The following is a 26336-nucleotide window of genomic DNA, read 5'->3' on the forward strand; positions in this document are numbered from 1 at the left end:
AGTTCCTGAAGGTGCTGTCTCTCACTGGGGACAGTTCATGAAGGTGCTGGCTCTAACCGGGGGACAGTTCCTGAAGGTGCTGACTCTCGCTGGGCGACAGTTCCTGAAGGTGCTGACTCTCACTGGGACACAGTTCCTGAACGTTCTGACTCTCACTGGGAGACAATTCCTGAAGGTGCTGACTCTCAATGGGGGACAGTTCCTTAAGGTGCTGACTGTCACTGGGATACAGTTCCTGAAGGTGCTGACTCTCACTGGGGTACAGTTCCTGAAGGTGCTGATTCTCACTGGGACACAGTTCCTGAAGGTGCTGACTCTCGCTGGGGAACAGTTCCTGAAGGTGCTGAATCTCACTGGGACACAGTTCCTGAAGGTGCTGACTCTCACTGGGACACAGTTCCTGAAGGTGCTGACTCTCACTGGGTGACAGTTCCTGAAGGTGCTGACTCTCACTGGGACACAGTTCCTGAAGGTGCTGACTCTCACTGGAACACAGATCCTGAAGGTGCTGACTCTCACTGGGGGACAGTTCCTGAAGGTGCTGACTCTCACTGGGACACAGTTCCTGAAGGTGCTGTCTCTCACTGGGGACAGTTCATGAAGGTGCTGGCTCTAACCGGGGGACAGTTCCTGAAGGTGCTGACTCTCACTGGGACACAGTTCTTGAAGGTGCTGACTCTCACTGGGACACAGTTCCTGAAGGTGCTGACTCTCACTGAGACACAGTTCCTGAAGGTGCTGACTCTCACTGGGACACAGTTCTTGAAGGTGCTGACTCTCACTGGGGGGCAGTTCCTGAAGGTGCAGACTCTCACTGTGGACAATTCCTGAAGGTGCTGACTCTCACTGGGGGACAGTTCCTGAAGGTGCTGACTCTCACTGGGACACATTTCCTGAAGGTGCTGACTCTCACTGGGTGACAGTTCCTGGAGGTGCTGACTCTCACTGGATGACAGTTCTTGAAGGTGCTGACTCTCACTGGGACACAGTTCCTGAAGGTGCTGGCTCTCACTGGGGCACAGTTCCTGAAGGTGCTGACTCTCACTGAGGGATAGTTCCTGAAGGTGCTGACTCTCACAGGGACACATTTCCTGAAGGTGCTGACTCTCACTGGGACACAGTTCCTGAAGGTGCTGACTCTCACTGGGGCACAGTTCCTGAAGGTGCTGACTCTCACTGAGGGATAGTTCCTGAAGGCGCTGACTCTCACTGGGGTACAGCTCCTGATGGTGCTGATTCTCACTGGGTGACAGTTCCTGAAGATGCTGACTCTCACTGGGGGACAGTTCCTGAAGGTGCTGACTCTCACTGGGGGAGAGTTCCTGAAGGTGCTGACTCTCACTGGGGGACAGTTCCTGAAGGTGCTGACTTTCACTGGGGACAGTTCCTGAAGGTGCTGACTCTCACTGGGACACAGTTCCTGAAGGTGCTGACTCTCACTGGGGCACAGTTCCTGAAGGTGCTGACTCTCACTGAGGGATAGTTCCTGAAGGTGCTGACTCTCACAGGGATACAGTTCCTGAAGGTGCTTACTCTCACTGGGACACAGTTCCTGAAGGTGCTGACTCTCACTGGGTGACAGTTCCTGAAGATGCTGACTCTCACCGGGGGACAGTTCCTGAAGGTGCTGACTCTCACTAGAGGACACTTCCTGAAGGTGCTGACGCTCACTGGGGGACAGTTCCTGAAGGTGCTGACTTTCACTGGGGACAGTTCCTGAAGGTGCTGACTCTCACTGGGCGACAATTTCTGAAGGTGCTGACTCTCACTGGGACACAGTTCCTGAAGGTGCTGACTCTCACTGGGACACAGTTCCTGAAGGTGCTGACTCTCACTGGGGGACTGTTCCTGAAGGTGCTGACTCTCACTGTGGACAGTTCCTGAAGGTGCTGACTCTCACTGGGACACAGTTCCTGAAGGTGCCGTCTCTCACTGGGTGACAGTTCATGAAGGTGCTGACTCTCACTGGGGTACAGCTCCTGAAGGTGCTGACTCTCACTGCGCGACAGTTCCTGAAGGTGCTGACTCTCACTGGGGACAGTTCATGAAGGTGCTTGCTCTCACCGGGGGACAGTTCCTGAAGGTGCTGACTCTCACTGGGGACAGTTCATGAAGGTGCTGACTCTCACTGGGACACAGTTCATGAAGGTGCTGACTCTCACTGGGACACAGTTCTTGAAGGTGCTGACTCTCACTGGGGGACAGTTCCTGAAGGTGCTGACTCTCACTGGGGACAGTTCCTGAAGGTGCTGGTTCTCACTGGGACACAGATCCTGAAGGTGCTGACTCTCACTGGGTGACAGTTCCTGAAGGTGCTGACTCTCACTGGGACACAGTTCCTGAAGGTGCTGACTCTCACTGGGACACAGTACCTGAAGGTGCTGACTCTCACTGGGACACAGTACCTGAAGGTGCTGACTCTCACTGGGACACAGTTCCTGAAGGTGCTGTCTCTCACTGGGGACAGTTCATGAAGGTGCTGGCTCTAACCGGGGGACAGTTCCTGAAGGTGCTGACTCTCGCTGGGCGACAGTTCCTGCAGGTGCTGACTCTCACTGGGACACAGTTTTTGAAGGTGCCGACTCTCACTGGGACACAGGTCCTGAAGGTGCTGACTCTCACTGGGACACAGTTCCTGAACGTTATGACTCTCACTGGGAGACAATTCCTGAAGGTGCTGACTCTCAATGGGGGACAGTTCCTTAAGGTGCTGACGGTCACTGGGATACAGTTCCTGAAGGTGCTGACTCTCACTGGGGAACAGTTCCTGAAGGTGCTGAATCTCACTGGGACACAGTTCCTGAAGGTGCTGACTCTCGCTGGGGAACAGTTCCTGAAGGTGCTGAATCTCACTGGGACACAGTTCCTGAAGGTGCTGACTCTCACTGGGACACAGTTCCTGAAGGTGCTGACTCTCACTGGGTGACAGTTCCTGAAGGTGCTGACTCTCACTGGGACACAGTTCCTGAAGGTGCTGACTCTCACTGGAACACAGATCCTGAAGGTGCTGACTCTCACTGGGGGACAGTTCCTGAAGGTGCTGACTCTCACTGGGACACAGTACCTGAAGGTGCTGACTCTCGCTGGGGACAGTTCATGAAGGTGCTGTCTCTAACCGGGGGACAGTTCCTGAAGGTGCTGACTCTCGCTGGGCGACAGTTCCTGAAGGTGCTGACTCTCACTGGGACACAGTTCTTGAAGGTGCCGACTCTCACTGGGACACAGGTCCTGAAGGTGCTGACTCTCACTGGGACACAGTTCCTGAACGTTCTGACTCTCACTGGGAGACAATTCCTGAAGGTGCTGACTCTCAATGGGGGACAGTTCCTTAAGGTGCTGACTGTCACTGGGATACAGTTCCTGAAGGTGCTGACTCTCACTGGGGTACAGTTCCTGAAGATGCTGATTCTCACTGGGACACAGTTCCTGAAGGAGCTGACTCTCGCTGGGGAACAGTTCCTAAAGGTGCTGAATCTCACTGGGACACAGTTCCTGAAGGTGCTGACTCTCACTGGGACACAGTTCCTGAAGGTGCTGACTCTCACTGGGTGACAGTTCCTGAAGGTGCTGACTCTCACTGGGACACAGTTCCTGAAGGTGCTGACTCTCACTGGAACACAGATCCTGAAGGTGCTGACTCTCACTGGGGGACAGTTCCTGAAGGTGCTGACTCTCACTGGGACACAGTTCCTGAAGGTGCTGTCTCTCACTGGGGACAGTTCATGAAGGTGCTGGCTCTAACCGGGGGACAGTTCCTGAAGGTGCTGACTCTCGCTGGGCGACAGTTCCTGAAGGTGCTGACTCTCACTGGGACACAGTTCTTGAAGGTGCAGACTCTCACTGGGACACAGTTCCTGAAGGTGCTGACTCTCACTGAGACACAGTTCCTGAAGGTGCTGACTCTCACTGGGACACAGTTCTTGAAGGTGCTGACTCTCACTGGGGACAGTTCCTGAAGGTGCAGACTCTCACTGTGGACAATTCCTGAAGGTGCAGACTCTCACTGGGGGACAGTTCCTGAAGGTGCTGACTCTCACTGGGACACATTTCCTGAAGGTGCTGACTCTCACTGGGTGACAGTTCGTGGAGGTGCTGACTCTCACTGGATGACAGTTCTTGAAGGTGCTGGCTCTCACTGGGGCACAGTTCCTGAAGGTGCTGACTCTCACTGAGGGATAGTTCCCGAAGGTGCTGACTCTCACAGGGACACATTTCCTGAAGGTGCTGGCTCTCACTGGGACACAGTTCCTGAAGGTGCTGACTATCACTGGGGCACAGTTCTTGAAGGTGCTGTCTCTCACTGGGGCACAGTTCCTGAAGGTGCTGACTCTCACTGAGGGATAGTTCCCGAAGGTGCTGACTCTCACAGGGATACAGCTCCTGATGGTGCTGACTCTCACTGGGTGACAGTTCCTGAAGATGCTGACTCTCACTGGGGGACAGTTCCTGAAGGTGCTGACTCTCACTGGGACACAGTTCCTGAAGGTGCTGACTCTCACTGGGTGACAGTTCCTGAAGGTGCTGACCCTCACTGGGACACAGTTCCTGAAGGTGCTGACTCTCACTGGAACACAGATCCTGAAGGTGCTGACTCTCACTGGGGGACAGTTCCTGAAGGTGCTGACTCTCACTGGGGGACAGTTCCTGAAGGTGCTGACTTTCACTGGGGACAGTTCCTGAAGGTGCTGACTCTCACTGGGACACAGTTCCTGAAGGTGCTGACTCTCACTGGGGCACAGTTCCTGAAGGTGCTGACTCTCACTGAGGGATAGTTCCTGAAGGTGCTGACTCTCGCTAGAGGACACTTCCTGAAGGTGCTGACGCTCACTGGGGGACAGTTCCTGAAGGTGCTGACTTTCACTGGGGACAGTTCCTGAAGGTGCTGACTCTCACTGGGCGACAATTTCTGAAGGTGCTGACTCTCACTGGGACACAGTTCCTGAAGGTGCTGACTCTCACTGGGACACAGTTCCTGAAGGTGCTGACTCTCACTGGGGGACTGTTCCTGAAGGTGCTGACTCTCACTGGGGACAGTTCCTCAAGGTGCTGACTCTCACTGGGGTACAGCTCCTGAAGGTGCTGACTCTCACTGGGCGACAGTTCCTGAAGGTGCTGACTCTCACTGAGGACAGTTCCTGAAGGTGCTGACTCTCACTGGGACACAGTTCCCGAAGGTGCTGACTCCCACTGGGGTACAGTTCCTGAAGGTACTGACTCTCACTGGGACACAGTTCCTGAAGGTGCTGACTCTCACTGAGGACAGTTCCTGAAGGTGCTAACTCTCACTGGGACACAGTTCCTGAAGGTGCTGACTCTCACTGGGGGACAGTTCCTGAAGGTACTGACTCTCGCTGGGCAACCGTTCCTGAAGGTGCTGACTCTCACTGGGACACAGTTCTTGAAGGTGCTGACCCTCACTGGGACACAGTTCCTGAAGGTGTTGACTCTCACTGGGACTCAGTTCCTGAAGGTGCTGACTCTCACTGGGACACAGTTCTTGAAGTTGCTGACTCTCACTGGGGGACAGTTTCTGAAGGTGCTGACTCTCACTGGATGACAGTTCCTGATGGTGCTGACTCTCACTGGGGGACAGTTCTTGAAGGTGCTGACTCTCACTGAGGTACAGTTTCTGAAGGTGCTGACTCTCACTGGATGACAGATCTTGAAGGTGCTGACTCTCACTGGGGCACAGTTCCTGAAGGTGCTGACTCTCACTGGGGCACAGTCCCTGAAGGTGCTGATTCTCACAGGGACACATTTCCTGAAGGTGCTGACTCTCACTGGGGGACAGTTCCTGAAGGTGCTGACTCTCACTGGGTGACAGCTCCTGAAGGTGCTGACTCTCACTGGGCGACACTTCCTGAAGGTGCTGACTCTCACTGGGACACAGTTCCTGAAGGTGCTGACTCTCACTGGGGGACTGTTCCTGAAGGTGCTTCTCTCACTGGGGACAGTTCCTGAAGGTGCTGACTCTCACTTGGGGACAATTCCTGAAGGTGCTGACTCTCACTGGGGTACAGCTCCTGAAGGTGCTGACTCTCACTGGGCGACAGTTCCTGAAGGTGCTGACTCTCACTGAGGACAGTTCCTGAAGGTGCTGACTCTCACTGGGACACAGTTCCCGAAGGTGCTGACTCTCACTGGGGGACAGTTCCTGAAGGTGCTGACTCTCACTGGGACACAGTTCCTGAAGGTGCTGACTCTCACTGGGGGACAGTTCCTGAAGGTGCCGTCTCTCACTGGGTGAAAGTTCCTGAAGGTGCTGACTCTCACTGGGGGACAGTTCCTGAACGTGCTGACTCTCACTGGGAGACAGTTCCTTAAGGTGCTGACTCTCAATGGGGGACAGTTCCTGAAGGTGCTGGCTGTCACTGGGATACAGTTCCTGAAGGTGCTGACTCTGACTGGGACACAGTTCCTGAAGGTGCTGACTCTCACTGGGGAACAGTTCCTGAAGGTGCTGACTCTCACTGGGACACAGTTCCTGAAGGTGCTGACTCTCACTGGGTGACAGTTCCTGAAGGTGCTGACTCTCACTGGGGGACAGTTGCTGAAGGTGCTGACTCTCACTGGGACACAGTTCCTGAAGGTGCTGACTCTCACTGGGGAACAGTTCCTGAAGGTGCTGACTCTCACCAGGTGACAGTACCTGAAGGTGCTGATTCTCACTGAACGATAGTTCCTGAAGGTGCTGACTCTCACTGGGACACTTCCTGAAGGTGCTGACTCTCACTGGGACACAGTTCTTGAAGGTGCTGACTCTCACTGGGGGACGGTTCCTGAATTTGCTGACTCTCACTGGGGGACAGTTCCTGATGGTGCTGACACTCACTGGGACACAGTTCCTGAAGGTGCTGACTCGCACTGGGAGACAGTTCCTGATGGTGCTGACTCTCACTGGGACACAGTTCCTGAAGGTGCTGACTCTCACTGGGAGACAGTTCCTGAAGGTGCTGACTCTCACTGGGGGACAGTTCCTGAATGTGCTGATTCTCACTGGGACACAGTTCCTGTAGGTGCTGACTCTCACTGGGACACAGGTCCTGTAGGTGCTGACTCTCACTGGAGGACAGTTCCTGAAGGTGCTGGCTCTTACTGGGGGACAGTTCCTTAAGGTGCTGGCTCTCACTGGGGGATAGTTCCGGAAGGTTCTGACTCTCACTGGGACACAGTTCCGGAAGGTTCTGACTCTCACTAGGGGACATTCCTGAAGGTGCTGACTCTCACTGGGGTACAGTTCCTGAAGGTGCTGACTCTCACTGGGGCACAGTTCCTGAAGGTGCTGACTCTCACTGGGGTACAGTTCCTGAAGGTTCTGACTCTCACCGGGGCACAGTTCCGGAAGGTTCTGACTCTCACTTGGGCACAGTTCCTGAAGGTGCTGACTCTCACTGGGGTACAGTTCCTGAAGGTTCTGATTCTCACTGGGGCACAGTTCCGGAAGGTTCTGACACTCACCGGGTGACAGTTCCTGAAGGTGCTGACTCTCACTGGGGGGCAGTTCCGGAAGGTTCTGGCTCTCACTCGGCTGGGATGTGTGTGTGTGGGGAGTGTAATGTGTGTGTGTGGCTGGGATGAGTGTGTGTGGGGAGTGTAATGTGTGTGTGCGGCTGGGATGAGTGTGTGTGGGGAGTGTAATGTGTGTGTGCGGCTGGGATGAGTGTTTGTGGGGAGTGTAATGTGTGTGTGCGGCTGGGATGAGTGTGTGTGGGGAGTGTAATGTGTGTGTGCGGCTGGGATGAGTGTGTGGGGGGAGTGTAATGTGTGTGTGCGGCTGGGATGAGTGTGTGTGGGGAGTGTAATGAGTGTGTACGGCTGGGATGAGTGCGTGTGGGGAGTGTAATGTGTGTGCGCGGCTGGGATGAGTGTGTTTGGGGAGTGTAATGTGTGTGTGCGCCTGGGATGAGTGCGTGTGGGGAGTGTAATGTGTGTGTGCGTCTGGGATGAGTGCGTGTGGGGAGTGTAATGTGTGTGTGCGGCTGGGATGAGTGTGTGTGGGGAGTGTAATGTGTGTGTGCGGCTGGGGTGAGTGTGTGTGGGGAATGTAATGTGTGTGTGTGGCTGGGATGAGTGTGTGTGGGGAGTGTAATGTGTGTGTGTGGGGAGTGTAATGTGTGTGCGGCTGGGTGAGTGCGTGTGGGAAGTGTAATTTGCGTGTGCGGCTGGGATGAGTGTGTGTAGGGAGCGTAATGAGTGTGCGGCTGGTATGAGTGTGTGTGGGGAGTGTAATGAGTGTGTGCGGCAGGGATGAGTGTGTGAGGAGTGTAATGTGTGTGTGCGGCTGGGATGAGTGTGTGTGTGGGGAGTGTAATGTGTGTGTGCGGCTGGGATGAGTGCGTGTGGGGAGTGTAATGTGTGTGCGGCTGGGATGAGTGCGTGTGGGGAGTGTAATGTGTGTGTGCGGCTGGGATGAGTGCGTGTGGGGAGTGTAATGTGTGTGTGCGGCTGGGATGAGTGCGTGTGGGGAGTGTAATGTGTGTGCGGCTGGGATGAGTGTGTGTGGGGAGTGTAATGAGTGTGCGGCTGGTATGAGTGTGTGTGGGGAGTGTAATGAGTGTGTGCGGCAGGGATGAGTGTGTGAGGAGTGTAATGTGTGTGTGCGGCTGGGATGAGTGTGTGTGTGGGGAGTGTAATGTGTGTGTGCGGCTGGGATGAGTGCGTGTGGGGAGTGTAATGTGTGTGCGGCTGGGATGAGTGCGTGTGGGGAGTGTAATGTGTGTGTGCGGCTGGGATGAGTGCGTGTGGGGAGTGTAATGTGTGTGTGCGGCTGGGATGAGTGCGTGTGGGGAGTGTAATGTGTGTGCGGCTGGGATGAGTGTGTGTGGGGAGTGTAATGTGTGTGTGCGGCTGGGATGAGTGTGTGTGGGGAGTGTAATGTGTGTGTGTGGCTGGGATGAGTGTGTGTGGGGAGTGTAATGTGTGTGCGGCTGGGATGAGTGCGTGTGGGGAGTGTAATGTGTGTGTGCGGCTGGGATGAATGTGTGTGTGCGGCTGGGATGAGTGTGTGTGGGGAGTGTAATGTGTGTGTGCGGCTGGGATGAATGTGTGTGTGCGGCTGGGATGAGTGTGTGTGGGGAGTGTAATGTGTTTGTGCGGCTGGGATGAGTGTGTGTGGGGAGTGTAATGTGTGTGTGCGGCTGGGGTGAGTGTGTGTGGCGAGTGTGTGTGGCTGGGATGAGTGTGTGTAGGGAGTGCAATGTGTGTGTGTGGCTGGGATGGTGTGTGTGGGGAGTGTAATGTGTGTGTGTGGCTGGGGTGAGTGTTTGTGGGGAGTGTAATGTGTGTGTGTGGCTGGGATGAGTGTGTGTGGGGAGTGTAATGTGTGTGTGGCTGGGATGAGTGTGTGTGGGGAGTGTAATGTGTGTGTGCCGCTGGGATGAGTGTGTGTGGGGAGTGTAATGTGTGTGTGCGGCTGGGATGAGTGTGTGTGGGGAGTGTAATGTGTGTGTGCGGCTGGGATGAGTGTGTGTGGGGAGTGTAATGTGTGTGTGTGGCTGGGATGGTGTGTGTGGGGAGTGTAATGTGTGTGTGCGGCTGGGGTGAGTGTGTGTGGCGAGTGTGTGTGGCTGGGATGAGTGTGTGCAGGGAGTGCAATGTGTGTGTGTGGCTGGGATGGTGTGTGGGGAGTGTAATGTGTGTGTGTGGCTGGGGTGAGTGTGTGTGGGGATTGTAATGTGTGTGTGTGGCTGGGATGGTGTGTGTGGGGAGTGTAATGTGTGTGTGCAGCTGGGATGAGTGTGTGTGGGGTGTGTAATGTGTGTGTGCGGCTGGGGTGAGTGTGTGTGGCGAGTGTGTGTGGCTGGGATGAGTGTGTGTAGGGAGTGTAATGTGTGTGTGTGGCTGTGATGGTGTGTGTGGGGAGTGTAATGTGTGTGTTTGGCTGGGGTGTGTGTGTGTGGCTGGGATGAGTGTGTGTGGGGAGTGCAATGTGTGTGTGCAGCTGGGATGAGTGTGTCTGGGGAGTGTAATGTGTGTGTGTGGCTGGGATGAGTGTGTGTGGGGAGTGTAATGTGTGTGTGCGGCTGGGATGAGTGTGTGTGGGGAGTGTAATGTGTGTGGGGCTGGGATGGTGTGTGTGGGGAGTGTAATGTGTGTGTGCGGCTGGGATGAGTGTGTGTGGGGAGTGTAATGTGTGTGTGCGGCTGGGATGAGTGTGTGTGGGGAGTGTAATGTGTGTGTGCGGCTGGGATGAGTGTGTGTGGGGAGTGTAATGTGTGTGTGCGGCTGGGATGAGTGTGTGTGGGGAGTGTAATGTGTGTGTGCGGCTGGGATGAGTGTGAGCGGGGAGTGTAATGTGTGTGTGCGGCTGGGATGAGTGTGTGTGGGGAGTGTAACGTGTGTGTGTGGCTGGGATGAGTGTGTGTGGGGAGTGTAATGTGTGTGTGCGGCTGGGATGAGTGTGTGTGGGGAGTGTAATGTGTGTGTGGGGCTGGGATGAGTGTGTGTGGGGAGTGTAATGTGTGTGTGCGGCTGCAGCTTGTCAGCCCCTCGAGTGTCAATCACGGACCCGCCGAATCCGGCACCGTTTCCCATTGAATCGATTGTGTTCCCCGTGGCCCCGGTGCGAGACCCTCACCGGTAGCGGTATCGGTCCAGAGTGGCGACAGTTTTTCTGTCGTAAAAGTCCATGAATTCGGTGTTGACGTCAACACTTAGTCTTCGAAATGGCGAATCCGCCCGTGGTATCTGACATTTTACAGAAACACTGCTGGTGACACCGGGCAGGATCGGTTCAGTCCTTGCACCTGATACACCCCAACTCCCGCCACTCCGCCTCCTTGCCTTGGTTAAAGTGGGAGGAGGAACCATGCGGCTGGTACATCAATCATTACATCCGCTGCGGGGGTGGCATGTGGCACAGTGGTTAGCACTGAGACTAAGGCGCTAAGGACCTGGGTTCGAATCCTGGCCCTGGGTCACTGTCTGTGTGGAGTGTGCACATTCTCCCCGTGTCTGCGTGGGTTTTGCCCCCACAACCCAAAGATGTGCAGGTCAGGTGGATTGACCCCGCTAAATTGCCCCTTCATTGGAAAAAAATGTAATTGAGTCTTCAAAAATTTACATGAAATGAAATTACATCCGCTGCGTGAATGCGTTTCCTCAGGATGTACAAATGCAGTTGGGTTTAATCTTTCTGATCCTTGCCTTCTGCTCCTGTAGGAAGTTTGCCCCAAGGTGCTGTGTCTGCAATGAAGCGATTATGCCAGCTCAAGGCCAAGAGGAAACAGTGCGCATCGTGGCTCTCGACCGTGATTTCCACGTGCAGTGTTATCGCTGTGAGGTACGATCACTGACCTTCACATATTCAAATGAAAAGCACCAAAGACTCGAGCCACTCCGACTGCAATACTGCCGGAGTGCCGCACTGTCAGAGGGTCAGTACTGAGGGAGTGCCACACTGTCAGAGGGTCAGTACTGAGGGAGTGCCGCACTGACAGAGGGGCAGTACTGAGGGAGTGCCACACTGTCAGAGGGTCAGTACTGAGGGAGTGCCACACTGTCAGAGGGTCAGTACTGAGGGAACGCCGCACTGACAGAGGGGCAGTACTGAGGGAGTGCCACACTGTCAGAGGGTCAGTACTGAGGGAGTGCCACACTGTCAGAGAGTCGGTAATGAGGGAGTGCTGCACTGTCAGAGGGTCAGCACTGAGGGAGTGCCACACTGTCAGAGGGTCAGTACTGAGGGAGTGCCACACTGTCAGAGGGTCAGTACTGAGGGAGTGCCACACTGTCAGAGGGTCAGTGCTGAGGGAGTGCCGCACTGTCAGAGGGTCAGTACTGAGGGAGTGCTGCACTGTCAGAGGGTCAGCACTGAGGGAGTGCCACACTGTCAGAGGGTCAGTACTGAGGGAGTGCCACACTGTCAGAGGGTCAGTACTGAGGGAGTGCTGCACTGTCAGAGGGTCAGTACTGAGGGAGAGCCACACTGTCAGAGGGTCAGTACTGAGGGAGTGCCGCACTGTCAGAGGGTCAGTATTGAGGGAGTGCTGCACTGTCAGAGGGTCAGTACAGAGGGAGTGCTGTACTGTCAGAGGGTCAGTACTGAGGGAGTGCCGCACTGTCAGAGGGTCAGCACTGAGGGAGTGCCACACTGTCAGAGGGTCAGTATTGAGGGAGTGCCGCACTGTCAGAGGGTCAGCACTGAGGGAGGGCCGCACTGTCAGAGGGTCAGTACTGAGGGAGTGCCACACTGTCAGAGGGTTAGTATTGAGGGAATGCTGCACAGTCAGAGGGTCAGTGCTGAGGGAGTGCCGCACTGTCAGAGGGTCAGTACTGAGGGAGTGCCACACTGTCAGAGGGTTAGTATTGAGGGAATGCTGCACAGTCAGAGAGTCAGTGCTGAGGGAGTGCTGCTCTGTCAGAGGGTCAGTACTGAGGGAGTGCCGCACTGTCAGAGGGTTAGTATTGACGGAGTGTTGCACTGTCAGAGGGTTAGTATTGAGGGAATGCTGCTCTGTCAGAGAGTCAGTACTGAGGGAGTGCCGCACTGTCAGAGGGTCAGTACTGAGGGAGTGCCGCACTGTCAGAGGGTCAGTACTGAGGGAGTGCCGCACTGTCAGAGGGTCAGTACTGAGGGAGTGCCGCACTGTCAGAGGGTCAGTACTGAGGGAGTGCCGCACTGTCAGAGGGTTAGTATTGAGGGAGTGCTGCACTGTCAGAGGGTTAGTATTGAGGGAGTGCTGCTCTGTCAGAGGGTCAGTACTGAGGGAGTGCCACACTGTCAGAGGGTTAGTATTGAGGGAATGCTGCACAGTCAGAGGGTCAGTGCTGAGGGAGTGCCGCACTGTCAGAGGGTCAGTACTGAGGGAGTGCCACACTGTCAGAGGGTTAGTATTGAGGGAATGCTGCACAGTCAGAGAGTCAGTGCTGAGGGAGTGCTGCTCTGTCAGAGGGTCAGTACTGAGGGAGTGCCGCACTGTCAGAGGGTCAGTACTGAGGGAGTGCTGCACTGTCAGAGGGTCAGTACTGAGGGAGTGCCGCACTGTCAGAGGGTCAGTACTGAGGGAGTGCCGCACTGTCAGAGGGTCAGTACTGAGGGAGTGCCGCACTGTCAGAGGGTCAGTACTGAGGGAGTGCCGCACTGTCAGGGGGTCAGTACTGAGGGAGTGCCGCACTGTCAGAGGGTCAGTACTGAGGGAGTGCTGCTCTGTCAGAGGGTTAGTACTGAGGGAGTGCTGCACTGTCAGAGGGTCAGTGCTGAGGGAGTGCTGCACTGTCACATACTCACACATGCTCACTCTTCGATGACTCTTTGACTATTCAGGCAGCCATGAGGAAATCTTGCAGTTAGTTATTTTCTGATGTCGAGCGATTTCAGAGCAACATCCATTCACTCTCTGCTTTGGGACTGGCTCTGGTGCTGAGGAGCTGCTGTGTTTTTAACCAAAGAGTTTGTCTTTTCTCACGCAGAGCAAAACCAAACCAGCTTTTTAAACACCGTCCTCCTGGCATTTTTTTCAAAGCTATAAACCTTCCTGCGTCCGTTTTTGTTCACCGTCCACCAAGTCCATCTCCTTTAAAACTGCTTAATGACCTTTTCTTGTAAAATGCTGTCTTTTCCGGGAGCAGCAACAACCAGGGTCCTTGTATTAACCCTTTAAGGGACCGTGTATTTTATAAACACATTCTTCCAGAATGTTCTCAGTCCTTGAAGATGAATGATTTTCTCTAATCTTAAGTGTTTATGACGGGTGGTACCGTGGTTAGCACTGTTGCCTCATGGGGCGGCAAAGTGGTTAGCACTGTTGCCTCACGGGGGTGGCCCAGTGGTTAGCACTGTTGCCTCACGGGGTGGCGCAGTGATTAGCACTGTTGCCTCACAGGGGGTGGCGCAGTGATTAGCACTGTTGCCTCACAGGGGGTGGCGCAGTGATTAGCACTGTTGCCTCACGGGGTGGCGCAGTGATTAGCACTGTTGCCTCACAGGGGGTGGCACAGTGGTTAGCACTGTTGCCTCACGGGGGGTGGCACAGTGATTAGCACTGTTGCCTCACGGGGGTGGCACAGTGGTTAGCACTGTTGCCTCACAGGGGGTGGCGCAGTGGTTAGCACTGTTGCCTCACAGGGGGTGGCGCAGTGATTAGCACTGTTGCCTCACGGGGTGGCGCAGTGATTAGCACTGTTGCCTCACAGGGGGTGGCACAGTGGTTAGCACTGTTGCCTCACGGGGGTGGCACAGTGATTAGCACTGTTGCCTCACGGGGGGTGGCACAGTGATTAGCACTGATGCCTCACAGGGGGTGGCGCAGTGGTTAGCACTGTTGCCTCACAGGGGGTGGCGCAGTGATTAGCACTGTTGCCTCACAGGGGTGGCACCGTGGTTAGCACTGATGCCTCACAGGGGGTGGCGCAGTGGTTAGCACTGTTGCCTCACAGGGGGTGGCGCAGTGATTAGCACTGTTGCCTCACAGGGTGGCGCAGTGATTAGCACTGTTGCCTCACAGGGGGTGGCACAGTGGTTAGCACTGTTGCCTCACGGGGGGTGGCGCAGTGATTAGCACTGTTGCCTCACAGGGGGTGGCGCAGTGATTAGCACTGTTGCCTCACGGGGTGGCGCAGTGATTAGCACTGTTGCCTCACAGGGGGTGGCACAGTGGTTAGCACTGTTGCCTCACGGGGGGTGGCGCAGTGATTAGCACTGTTGCCTCACGGGGGGTGGCACAGTGGTTAGCACTGTTGCCTCACAGGGGGTGGCGCAGTGGTTAGCACTGTTGCCTCACAGGGGGTGGCGCAGTGATTAGCACTGTTGCCTCACGGGGTGGCGCAGTGATTAGCACTGTTGCCTCACAGGGGGTGGCACAGTGGTTAGCACTGTTGCCTCACGGGGGGGTGGCACAGTGATTAGCACTGTTGCCTCACGGGGGGTGGCACAGTGATTAGCACTGATGCCTCACAGGGGGTGGCGCAGTGGTTAGCACTGTTGCCTCACAGGGGGTGGCGCAGTGATTAGCACTGTTGCCTCACGGGGTGGCGCAGTGATTAGCACTGTTGCCTCACAGGGGGTGGCACAGTGGTTAGCACTGTTGCCTCACGGGGGGTGGCACAGTGATTAGCACTGTTGCCTCACGGGGGGTGGCATAGTGGTTAGCACTGTTGCCTCACAGGGGGTGGCGCAGTGGTTAGCACTGTTGCCTCACAGGGGGTGGCGCAGTGATTAGCACTGTTGCCTCACGGGGTGGCGCAGTGATTAGCACTGTTGCCTCACAGGGGGTGGCACAGTGGTTAGCACTGTTGCCTCACGGGGGGTGGCACAGTGATTAGCACTGTTGCCTCACGGGGGGTGGCACAGTGATTAGCACTGATGCCTCACAGGGGGTGGCGCAGTGGTTAGCACTGTTGCCTCACAGGGGGTGGCGCAGTGATTAGCACTGTTGCCTCACAGGGGTGGCACCGTGGTTAGCACTGATGCCTCACAGGGGGTGGCGCAGTGGTTAGCACTGTTGCCTCACAGGGGGTGGCGCAGTGATTAGCACTGTTGCCTCACAGGGTGTGGCACAGTGGTTAGCACTGTTGCCTCACAGGGGGTGGCGCAGTGGTTAGCACTGATGCCTCACAGGGGGTGGCACAGTGGTTAGCACTGATGCCTCACAGGGGGTGGCGCAGTGGTTAGCACTGTTGCCTCATGGGGTGGCGCAGTGGTTAGCACTGATGCATCACAGGGGTGGTACAGTGGTTAGCACTGTTGCCTCATGGGGGCGGCAAAGTGGTTAGCACTGTTGCATCACGGGGGTGGTACAGTGGTTAGCACTGTTGCCTCATGGGGGCGGCAAAGTGGTTAGCACTGTTGCCTCACGGGGGTGGAGCAGTGATTAGCACTGTTGCCTCATGGGGGGTGGCACAGTGGTTAGCACTGTTGCCTCATGGGGGTGGCGCAGTGATTAGCACTGTTGCCTCACAGGGGGTGGCACAGTGGTTAGCACTGATGCATCACATGGGTGGCGCAGTGGTTAGCACTGTTGCCTCACGGAGGTGACACAGTGGTTAGCACTGTTGCCTCACAGGGGTGGCACAGTGATTAGCACTGCTGCCTCACGGGGGGGATTGCACAGTGGTTAGCACTGTTGCCTCATGGGGGTTGGCACAGTGATTAGCACTGTTGCCGCACGGGGGGTGGCACAGTGGTTAGCACAGTTGCCTCATGGGGGTGGCACAGTGGTTAGCACTGATGCATCACAGGAGGTGGCGCAGTGGTTAGCACTGATGCCTCATGGGGGGTGGCGCAGTGGTTAGCACTGCTGCCTCGCGGTGCCGAGGTCCCAGGTTCGATCCCGGCTCTGGGTCACTGTCCGTGTGGAGTTTGCACATTCTCCCCGTGTCTGCGTGGGTTTCGCCCCCACAACCCAAAGATGTGCAGGGCAGGTGGATTGGCCCCTTAATTGGTAAAAATGGTACTCTAAATTTATTTTAAAAATGCGTTTATGACAGATGACAAATTTCAAACAACAGAAACAGGAGGAGACTATTCTGCCTCTCAAACCCATTGCAATTTACAGTTGGAACATTGCTTGTCTGTAGCACAACCCCATTTATCTGCCTTTACTCCATATCACTTATTAACTTCACCCAGTAACAATCTATCGATCTCAACCTTGAAAGTATCTAACATCTACAACTTTTTTGGAACAGTGAGTTTTGGTTTTCCGTTCTGTGTGTGAAGGAGAGCTTCCTGATTTCACCCCACAACAAAATAAACTCCCTTGTTCTAGTCACCCCACCCAATGAGGTAACTCCCCTGAGTCTATCATGTCATATTCTTCAATGAGGAAGTGTAGAAACATCTGGAATTTGTTGCTTGAAATGGAAGGAATCTCAGTGAGTCACCTTTGTGCCTTTCCCACATCAGGCGTTGGTGTTCCCCTCCACCACTGTGCTGTCCCAGCAGGAGATCAAGTGTAGGAGGACCTCAATGTGTCCAAAGCCCAAGGTGATAACGGTAGTCCTGAATGGCTGAATCAGAGGATGGGGGTGGAACAGAATCACCTGGACTGGTACATGAACAACCCGTGATCCAATCACACTGGCTGGAATTTAAAAAAATTCATTTACGGGATGTGGACGTCGCTGGTTAGGCCAGCATTTATTACCCATCCGTAGATGCCCCTCAGAAGGTGGTGGTGAGCTGCCTTCTTGAGCCACTGCAGTCCCGGAGATGTAGGTATCCCCACTGTGCTGTTAGGGAGGGAGTTCCAGGATGTTGCCCCGGCGACAGTGAAGGAACGGCCGATCTTTTTCCAAGTCAGGATGGTGAGTGACTTGGAGAGGAACCTCCAGGTGGTGGGGTTCCCAGGTATCTGCTGCTCTTGTCCTTCTAGATGATAGAGGTTGTGGATTTGGAAAGTGCTGTCTAAGAAACCTTGGTGAATTCCTGAAGTGCATCTTGTCGATGGCACACACGGCTGCCACTGTGCATTAGTGGTGGAGAGAGTGAGTGTTTGTGGAAGGGGAAGCAATCAAGTGGGTTGTTTTATCCTGGATGATGTTGAGCTTCTTGAGTGTTGTTGGTGCTGCGCTCATCAGGCAAGTGAAGAATATTCCATTACACTCCTGACTTGTGCTTTGTTGATGGTGGACAGGCTTTGGGGAGTCACCTTTGACCTGCTCTTGTAGCAGGATCACATCTTCTCATAACTGATTGGCAGGAAACATTTGTTTCAGTTCCTGGTGCTGAATTCATTCCCTCTTTGTTCCTGATATTCAACTCTATGCTCCTCTCACAGTCTATTCTGGTTTTATTCCAGGACTGCAATGTCCTCCTGTCGGACGGAGACACCCAAGGATGTTACCCCCTGGATGGACACATCTACTGCAAGAATTGCAACGCTACACGTATCCAGTCACTGACCGCCAAGGCCACTACAGATCTCTGATGGCCCCGGACAGCCTCCTGATACATACTGCCCAGCAGGAGCAGCATGTCAACCTGTGGCCACTTGACTTCCCCACTGAGTTTCCATGTGTGGGAAGCTCTCTACCAAAGATCAGGCAGTTAGCAGAATGCTGCACCTCTCCCAACTGCTCTTCCACTTTCCCGCTTACAGCCTCACTTCTGCCAATCACACTGCTGCCTCAGTCTATATAGACCCTTCCTGTGATACACCTTCATACCTGCTGCCTGTAAGTTACTGCTCTTTTCACAAGGTTTCAGGGGTTTCATTCCTGCCATGGCCTCGTGTCACTGGTCAACCCACGGAGGGTTCTTTCCAAAAATCTGGACAAACTCCTTGCAGCATCTCTGTCTCCATAACTAACACCCTGCAACCTGGTCACTATTACCATCACAGCCTGAGCATGACCACTTTGGATGGGTTGAAATCGAGTGGACAGGAACTTGTTAACCAGAGCATTGAAACGTTTCCAGTCACTATTCACTTCCCGTCTCCCAGTCTGCACGGAATTTGCTCTCCCGCTACCTTACCCTCTCCAGCTCTCTCTTCCACTTTCTTCCTCTCTCTCTATCTGCCTCTTACGTTCATTTCTCTCTTTCTTGGTCTCGTTCCCCACATTCCCCCAGATTATTCAGTAGAGAGGGGCTGGCCACTCTTTGGGAATTATTCTGTAAAATAGGAGGGAGCAGTCTGGGGCCTGTTTTTCACATTAATCACACATTACACGGTGTTCTCAAATTCCTTTTGATTTGACTGTGCACCCAATGGAATAACATCGCAAACCAATGTGCTGGGATGTTGGACAATTCCCAGCTGGAATGTTGGTTTTCCAAACTCAATGGCGGGTGGGCAACGGGTGTTGGGGACCGCAGGCAGTCTTACACACCTACCCCAGTCTCCTCCTCAGGGGGATAGCAACATTTGAGGCCCCGCATTGGGCAGAAGTTGCTGATTTCCACCAATGTGCACCCTGACAATCCGACCACGATCCTCCTTAAAGGACCAAGGTGGGGAATGTACTCCTCGTTCTCCCAATCTCCCTTTGATCACAACCTTTACCCCAATATTCCTTTGGGAGATCAGGAGAGATAACAAACTCCCTGGTGTTGAGGGAAAGTTTAATTAATGTCTTATATTATAAAAGGTGAAATTTAGAGAGAATTTTTAAACCTTCTAAATTTTAAGAATATTTTGGAGCAGGTAACTGTCAAGTGAGGGAACCTCAGAAATAAATGTAATGCCTCGGTTCACCGGCAGCTGATGTGTCTGTGCTGGGTTACCGAATCTCAGCTGTCGTGAGTCAGGGGAATCAAACCCAGATTCATTCTCCTGGACTCTACCCAAAGCATCCAGTTGTGAAGTGTGCCTGTCTGCCCAGGTGTATGGATCTGTCTGGAAACCTCGCAGCCTCAGTCAGTGCAGTGACCCACCAATGTTGTCAAAGGTTCTGTGGCGGGGGGGGAATGCTCATTATACTGTACCCCTGGAGGAAGAGGGTGCCTATAGTACTGTACCCCAACAGGAAGGGGCTGCTTGTTATACTGTTGGCGGCTCTAGAAGGGGGAATGCCGAAGGATAGAAAGCTCCTGTTGGGGTTGAGAGAGTGGATGTGATTTGATCAGAATGATGCTGGCTTTCACAGATTCGACTCCAATCTGTGTACAATTTACTCACCCCCAATATAACGATCACGTTTGGTTTTAATTAATTTATTCCCATCAATTGGCAAGTTTGGTGCTGAGCTGAACACCTAGTACTGTTGAAGCGATTTGGAGCTGAGTTCAAAGCAAAGAGTGATTTTAGTGTCAGCCAAAATAACTTTCTGAATGATGGCAGTAGTTTGTGCTCTGGTCACTGGGAAATCATTGAGCAGGGGACCAAAGGAAAAAATGTCCATCATTTAACGGGCGCCAGGAGAGCTGGGGTATCCGGTGAATGTGAAGCTCGGAGGCTTCCATTCTGCAGGCGCAACAGGGAAGAGATTGATTTTTGAATGCATGAGGTGAAATTGGAAAGGTTGGGTGAAAGAAGCGTTGTAATCCTGTGCCACACACAGACTGTTTTCACATCTGGTTGAACACTCTCCTATGGTGAGAAGCACATTGCCAAAAGTGTTGCAGCTGTCTCTGTGTTGGGAGAATTTTTGATCCTGAAGGACTTTATATCAACAGAATCCATCTCGTTTACTTGTCAAGCATGTGTTCCTTCATCTCCCCTATTGCAATATTAATAATCCTGCCCCCTCATTGAAAGCACAGAGCTTGCGAGGCGGTCAGTCTAATAGGTCGTTGGGTAGTTTGAGTGGGAATACATCGCAGCTAGACTCCGAGATTGGAAAAGACCAGCCAACACACTGGGAACAGTTGATGGACACAACAACTTGACAGAAATGGTACCAAGAATTCCAGCTTTGAATTTATACAGGAAGTAATAATGTTTACTTCTGGCACTTTATAAATGTGAAATCTAAGTTTTATTTAGCTCTGGGAATCTTTATAAATATCCAAACTCCAAACATAGGACAGGGACCAACATTCTCTGGGCCAATTTAGAAACCAATTTTGCCAGGAATCTGATGGAAAAGGAAGCCAGATTTCTGATGCGGCAGACCTCCATACCTGTCGTTAGTTTCTGTGATGAGACGGTTCTGAGCTGTAGGGACTGGAAGAACTTTACCTTTCCCTAAATGTCATTTCAGATTGTATCGCATCAACACGGAGGTTCAGAGCAACACAAAAGATATTTAACCTTTGGACGCAATTGCAGTTTAACAATGCTGTGTGTTGGGTGGTGTAGGGATTGAGAAACTGAGTAAATCGTACCTGTATTCAGAATTTAGAGGAATGTGAAGTGAGCTCATTGAGATGTACGCAATTCTGAGCGGGCGTGGCAGGTTTGTTGATGGGAGACTGTTTCCTCAGGACAGAGAATCTCGGAATGGAGCTCGCTGTCCCAGGATAGGGGGTCAATTATTTCGGGCTGAGGTGAAGGGAGGTTGCTTGTCTGAGAGGGTTGTGAATATTTAGAATCCTCTTGCCTAGACGATTATAGGTGTTCAGTCAATGAGTAAATTCGTTACTGAAGTGTTGAATACATGGCCAGCCCCATATTGCAGGGCGTGGGGGGATGGCGGAGGGGGGTTGTTGATAAGGAATCGCCAATCTGCCCTTAGGCTTATTGCGATCCAATTGATGAACTCATTCTGTGTCTGCCGCTATAATACAGGCAGCTGGGGAAAGCTCAGAAGCGAGGCAACCATCTCGCCAGTTCTCACTACGTTGGGTAAAGGGGGGGTCAGGAAATTGTGGTACCTCGTTTCTCCTGTGCCCGTTGGATACACCTCCCACCTTCAAGGTGGTACATCACCCCCTTGTTGGGGGTCTCTGACCAAAATGCCTGGACTTTGGTTAAAGTCTGGTATCCAAGTTCTTCCTTCCTGGGGAACGTCTGTAATCTCAGCGACATCCACCAGCTGCGCCCAGCGCTGCTGCAACATTCAGCCTGAGGGACGGAAATCCCACTCCCTCCTCATTATGGTCACTCCCAGAGGATCACTCCCAGTGGATCACTCCCAGTGGATCACTCCCAGTGGATCACTCCCAGTGGATCACTACTGGTGGATCACTCTCAACGGATCACCTCCAGTGGATCGCTCCCAGTGGATCACACCCAGTGGATAACTTTCAATGGATCACCCCAGTGGATCACCCCCAGTCGACCACTCCAGTGGATAACTCCCAGTAGATCACTCCCAGTGGGTTGCTCCCAGTGGATAACTCCCAGTGGATCACTACCAATGGGTTGCTCCCAGTGGATAACTCCCAGTGGATCACTACCAATGGATCAATCCCAGTGGATCACATTCCGTGGACACTCCCAATGGATCACTCTCAGTGGATTGCTGCCAATAGATCACTCCCACTGGACCACTCCCAGTGGGTCACTCCCAGTGGACCCCCCCCAGTGGGCCACCCCCAGTGGATCACTCTCAGTGGGTCACCCCCAGTGGATCAATCTCAGTGGATCACTCCCAGTGGCCACCCCCAGTGGATCAATCTCAGTGGATCACCCCCAGTGGATCAATCTCAGTGGATCACCCCCAGTGGGTCACCCCCCAGTGGATCAATCTCAGTGGATCACTCCCAGTGAGTCACTCTCAGTGGATCACTCCCAGTGGGCCACCCCCAGTGGATCACTCTCAGTGGGTCACCCCCAGTGGATCAATCTCAGTGGATCACCCCCAGTGGGTCACCCCGCAGTGGATCGCTTCCAGTGGATCACTCCCAGTGGATCATTGCTGCAGACTGGCCAGTTTAAAGTTGGCGAGGTGCTAATTGACCTTTCCGCTGTGTGAGGTGAGGAGTGTCCGGCCCTGACCCTAACCACCCAGGGGTCTACAATGGCCTAGGAGACCCCCCAGGTGCCGTGACGCCTGTTTGTGTGGACCGTGTGACCTTTCACTGGGGGGCCGGTTAGATCACGGGACATCGTTAGATCGTGAGATGGAGATATCCTTAATTGGCCTCAATTAGCTTCGCACCATGTCTAGGTCGGATCCGGATCCTGTGAACGGGAGCGGGCCGGTTAGATCCCAAATCGCCCACACACATCCTCGCCAGGCCCAACATGGCCATTAAACCGTGCCCCATATTTGTCAATACAGATGAGTTCAGGATATACAACACATTCCCAGCAACACAACACATTCCCGGAATATACAACACACTCCCTGGAATATAACACAATTCCCAGCAAAACAATACATTCCAGGATATATGACACACTCCCTGGAACAGAACACATTCCCAGGATGTAAAAAATATTCCCGGGGTATACAACACATTCCAGTAATATACACATATTCCCGGGGTATACAATGCACTCCCAGAAATATAATTAATTCCAGGAATGTACAAATCATTCCCGGGAATATAACCGTTTCACTGAGATGGAAAAATTGAATAGATGAAGAATTACACCCAGAATTGATTTTTAGTTCTGTCAAATTTAAACAATTTAGGAATGAAAAAATAGAAAATGAAATGAACATCGCTTATTGTCACAAGTAGGCTTCAAATGAAGTTACTGTGAATGATGTCCAGAAGCACATTTCCGACAAGAAATGGTCAAAGTTTGGAATGGCTGCCGAGTCAGTTGTTAATTTTAAATCTGAAATGAATAGATTTTTATTATCCAGAGGTATTTCGGGGAGTGGGGCACAGGTGGGTTTATGGAGTTGGCCCACACACCAGCCAGGATCTCGCTGAATGTGGAGCAGAGAGGGGGACTAAACAGTCTCCTCCTGTGCCTAAGTTCTTGGTGGTAAGGAGAGAGGGAGGGCAGAGGTAGGAGGGGAAATGAGGGATGGGGTATGGCGGGGACAGGCAAGGTATGTGACCTCTCTCAGTATCACCCCTCTTCAGGAACAGACTCACAACTGTCAACACTCTTCAATATTATGATGCCTTTTAACAACACCTGCATCCATATTTAGAACAGCTAATTTTTCACCCCGTGGTGGGTTCTGTGGTTTCCCGTCACTGTGGCTAGTCCTGGTTCTGCAGCAATACCATCACTGACATACGATTAACTTTTAAAACCTTTCTCTCCCTTAGGCAGATTAAATGGGGCAAACAGTTCAAACCAGTTACACTCTATCAATCCAGCTTCCTGCAATCAAAATAATTCCCTCCCAGAACAGTGGTTAGCACAGCTGCCTCATGGCGCCGAGGACCCGGGTTCGAATCGCGGCTCTGGGTCACTGTAGGTGTGGAGTTTGCACATTCCCCCTGTGTCTGTGTGTGTCTCACCCCCACAACCCAGAGATGTGCAGGCTAGGTGGATTGGCCGCGCTAAATTGTCTCTTAATTGGAAAAAAAAAGAATTGGGCACTTTAAATTTCGAAAAAAACTAATTCCCTCATTCCTTCCTTTCGTCCTACACCCCCTCCCTCCCCTCAGTCTGTCTCCTCTTCCTTCTCTCTCTCCCCATTCCACTCTTCTACCTCCCAATCACCTTCCCCTCTTTCTCCCATCCCTCCCCACTCCCCTCTGCTTCCCCTGCCCCTGCCTCCCCTCCCCCTATCTCTCCCTCGTCTCCACCTTCCCTCTTTGACTTAGCGGCAAATTGTGTTTGCTTGCGCTATGCTGAAGCACCTTGGGACATTCTAGAATGTTAAGATTTCTTCTGTAACACATTAAAAGTCCCATGGCATGACGGGAGCTGTTATTTTTAAAATAAATTTACAGTACCCAATTATTATCTTTGTCCTGGCCAATCCACCTAATCTACACATCTTTTGGGTTGTGGGGGTGGAACCCACGCAGACACGGGGAGAATGTACAAACTCCACACGGACAGTGACCCATAGCCGGGATTCGAACCCGGGTCCTCAGCGCCGCAGTCCCAGTGTTAACCACTGCGCCACATGCTGCCCCTCCTGGAGATGTTATTACTGAGCGGCATTCGGCTAAATGACCAAAAGCTCGATCACAGTTTTAAGGAGCGAGTTAAGGAGGAGAACGAGCTTGAGAAGTAGCAAGCACCACCACTGATAGCGGAGTGAGCAGAATAAGAGGACCACAGAGATCTTGGAGGATAGTAGGGCCGGAGGAGGTTACAGAGTTAGGGAGGGGCAAGGCCATTGGAGCGATTGGGAAGCAAAGGTGAGAATTTGAAAATTGAGGTGTTAATTGGGTAATATAGATCAGTGGAGGGTCAAAGGTGAATGAGACCTGGTGACGAATTAGGAAGTAGGCAGCTGGCATTGAGGTGTCTTCAACGTAAGAATAAGGTGCGATGTGACACAATTCTCTAGCACTGTACCATGTCCACCAATCCCCACCACAGTGTGCACAGTCTGTCGGCCTGACACTCTGCCTGTGACCTGTATAGTTGTCAACAACAGCCTGCTAGCCATCTCCCCAACTGAAAAATAACATCCAACTGCACAATATACAGAACACGCTGTCACTTTCCACATTGGAACTGTAACTACATATGGTGTAAAACAACCCTTTTAATTCCTCCAATAGAAGGCGGTATTTACTCACTTATTTGCTCATTTCCTACCACTTTTAAACAAGGTGTTGAACTAAAACTACTTCTTTGGTGGATCTTAAAGATTTAAAGAGGACCTAAGGAAGTATCCTCAATATCCTGATCAATATTTACCGATCAACATCAGTTACACAGATTACCTGCTCATTATCGCATTACAAATAGCCAGGTCCCAAGAGCAAAAAATTGACAGTCAAGATAATGATCAGCTCTCAATAAACGATGTTCAGGAGACAAGAGTACCTTCTACAGAGTGTCAGGCGTGTCTGTCACTGTATAACACTGGGGTACAGTACTGGTGGGGACGGGTCTGTCACTGTATAACCCTGGGGTACAGTACTGGTGGAGATGGGTCTGTCACTGTATAACACTGGGGTACAGTACTGGTGGGGATGGGTCTGTCACTGTATAACTCTGGGGTACAGTACTGGTGGGGTCGGGTCTGTCACTGTATAACACTGAGGTACAGTACTGCTGGGGTCGGGTCTGTCACTGTATAACACTGAGGTACAGTACTGGTGGGGATAGGTCTGTCACTGTATAACACTGGGGTACAGTACTGCTGGGGACGGGTCTGTCACTGTCTTACACTGGGGTACAGTACTGGTGGGGACAGGTCTGTCACTGTATAACACTGGGGTACAGTACTGGTGGGGACGGGTCTGTCGCTGTATAACACTGGGGTACAGTACTGGTGGGGACGGGTCTGTCGCTGTATAACACTGGGGTACAGTACTGCTGGGGACGGGTCTGTGACTGTCTAACACGGGTACAGTACTGGTGGGGACGGGTCTGTCACTGTATAACACTGGGGTACAGTGCTGGTGGGGATGGGTCTGTCACTGTATAACACTGGGGTACAGTACTGGTGGGGATGTGTCTGTCACTGTATAACACTGTGGTACAGTACTGGTGGGGACGGGTCTGTCACTGTCTAACACTGTGGTACAGTACTGGTGGGGTCGGGTCTGTCACTGTATAACACTGGGGTACAGTACTGGTGGGGACGGGTCTGTCAGTGTATAACACTGGGGTACAGTACTGGTGGGGACGGGTCTGTCACTGTATAACACTGGGGTACAGTACTGGTGGGGACAGGTCTGTCACTGTATAACACTGGGGTACAGTACTGGTGGGGACGGGTCTGTCACTGTATAACACTGGGGTACGGTACTGGGAGGAATGGGGGAGTCGGTCTGTTCAGTCTGTGTTTATTGCGGAGCAGACAGGATAGTGACCCTGAAACAGATCTTGGTGTTTGCATTGGGAACAACTTGACCTTCCCCATTCCCTTGTGTTTCGACTTCCCTGTCCTGCAGATTACTTGTTGACCTTTTCTGTCGCTTTCAATGCTCTGTGTAATTAATTTTGGGGATATTTGAATTCTATGCA

General features: G+C 52.9%; 1 protein-coding gene across 5 annotated transcripts in view; it reads left to right on the forward strand.

The window, feature by feature from the left end:
- lpp (LIM domain containing preferred translocation partner in lipoma) overlaps window positions 1-26336 on the forward strand; it is a 672742-nt gene that overhangs the window by 642252 nt on the left and 4154 nt on the right. For 4 of the 5 annotated variants that reach the window (XM_072473629.1, XM_072473634.1, XM_072473630.1 and 1 more), the window contains 2 exons: window positions 11161-11281; window positions 17739-18114. The exons of the other annotated variant lie outside the window; for it this stretch is intronic. In XM_072473629.1, the coding sequence (XP_072329730.1) occupies window positions 11161-11281; window positions 17739-17867 (250 nt within the window). In that variant the 3' untranslated portion in view covers window positions 17868-18114. The remainder of the gene's footprint in view (window positions 1-11160; window positions 11282-17738; window positions 18115-26336) is intronic. 5 annotated transcript variants of the gene reach the window in all.

The sequence above is a fragment of the Scyliorhinus torazame genome, chromosome 14 (assembly GCF_047496885.1).
Source record: "Scyliorhinus torazame isolate Kashiwa2021f chromosome 14, sScyTor2.1, whole genome shotgun sequence".
NCBI classification, from domain to species: Eukaryota; Metazoa; Chordata; class Chondrichthyes; order Carcharhiniformes; family Scyliorhinidae; genus Scyliorhinus; species Scyliorhinus torazame.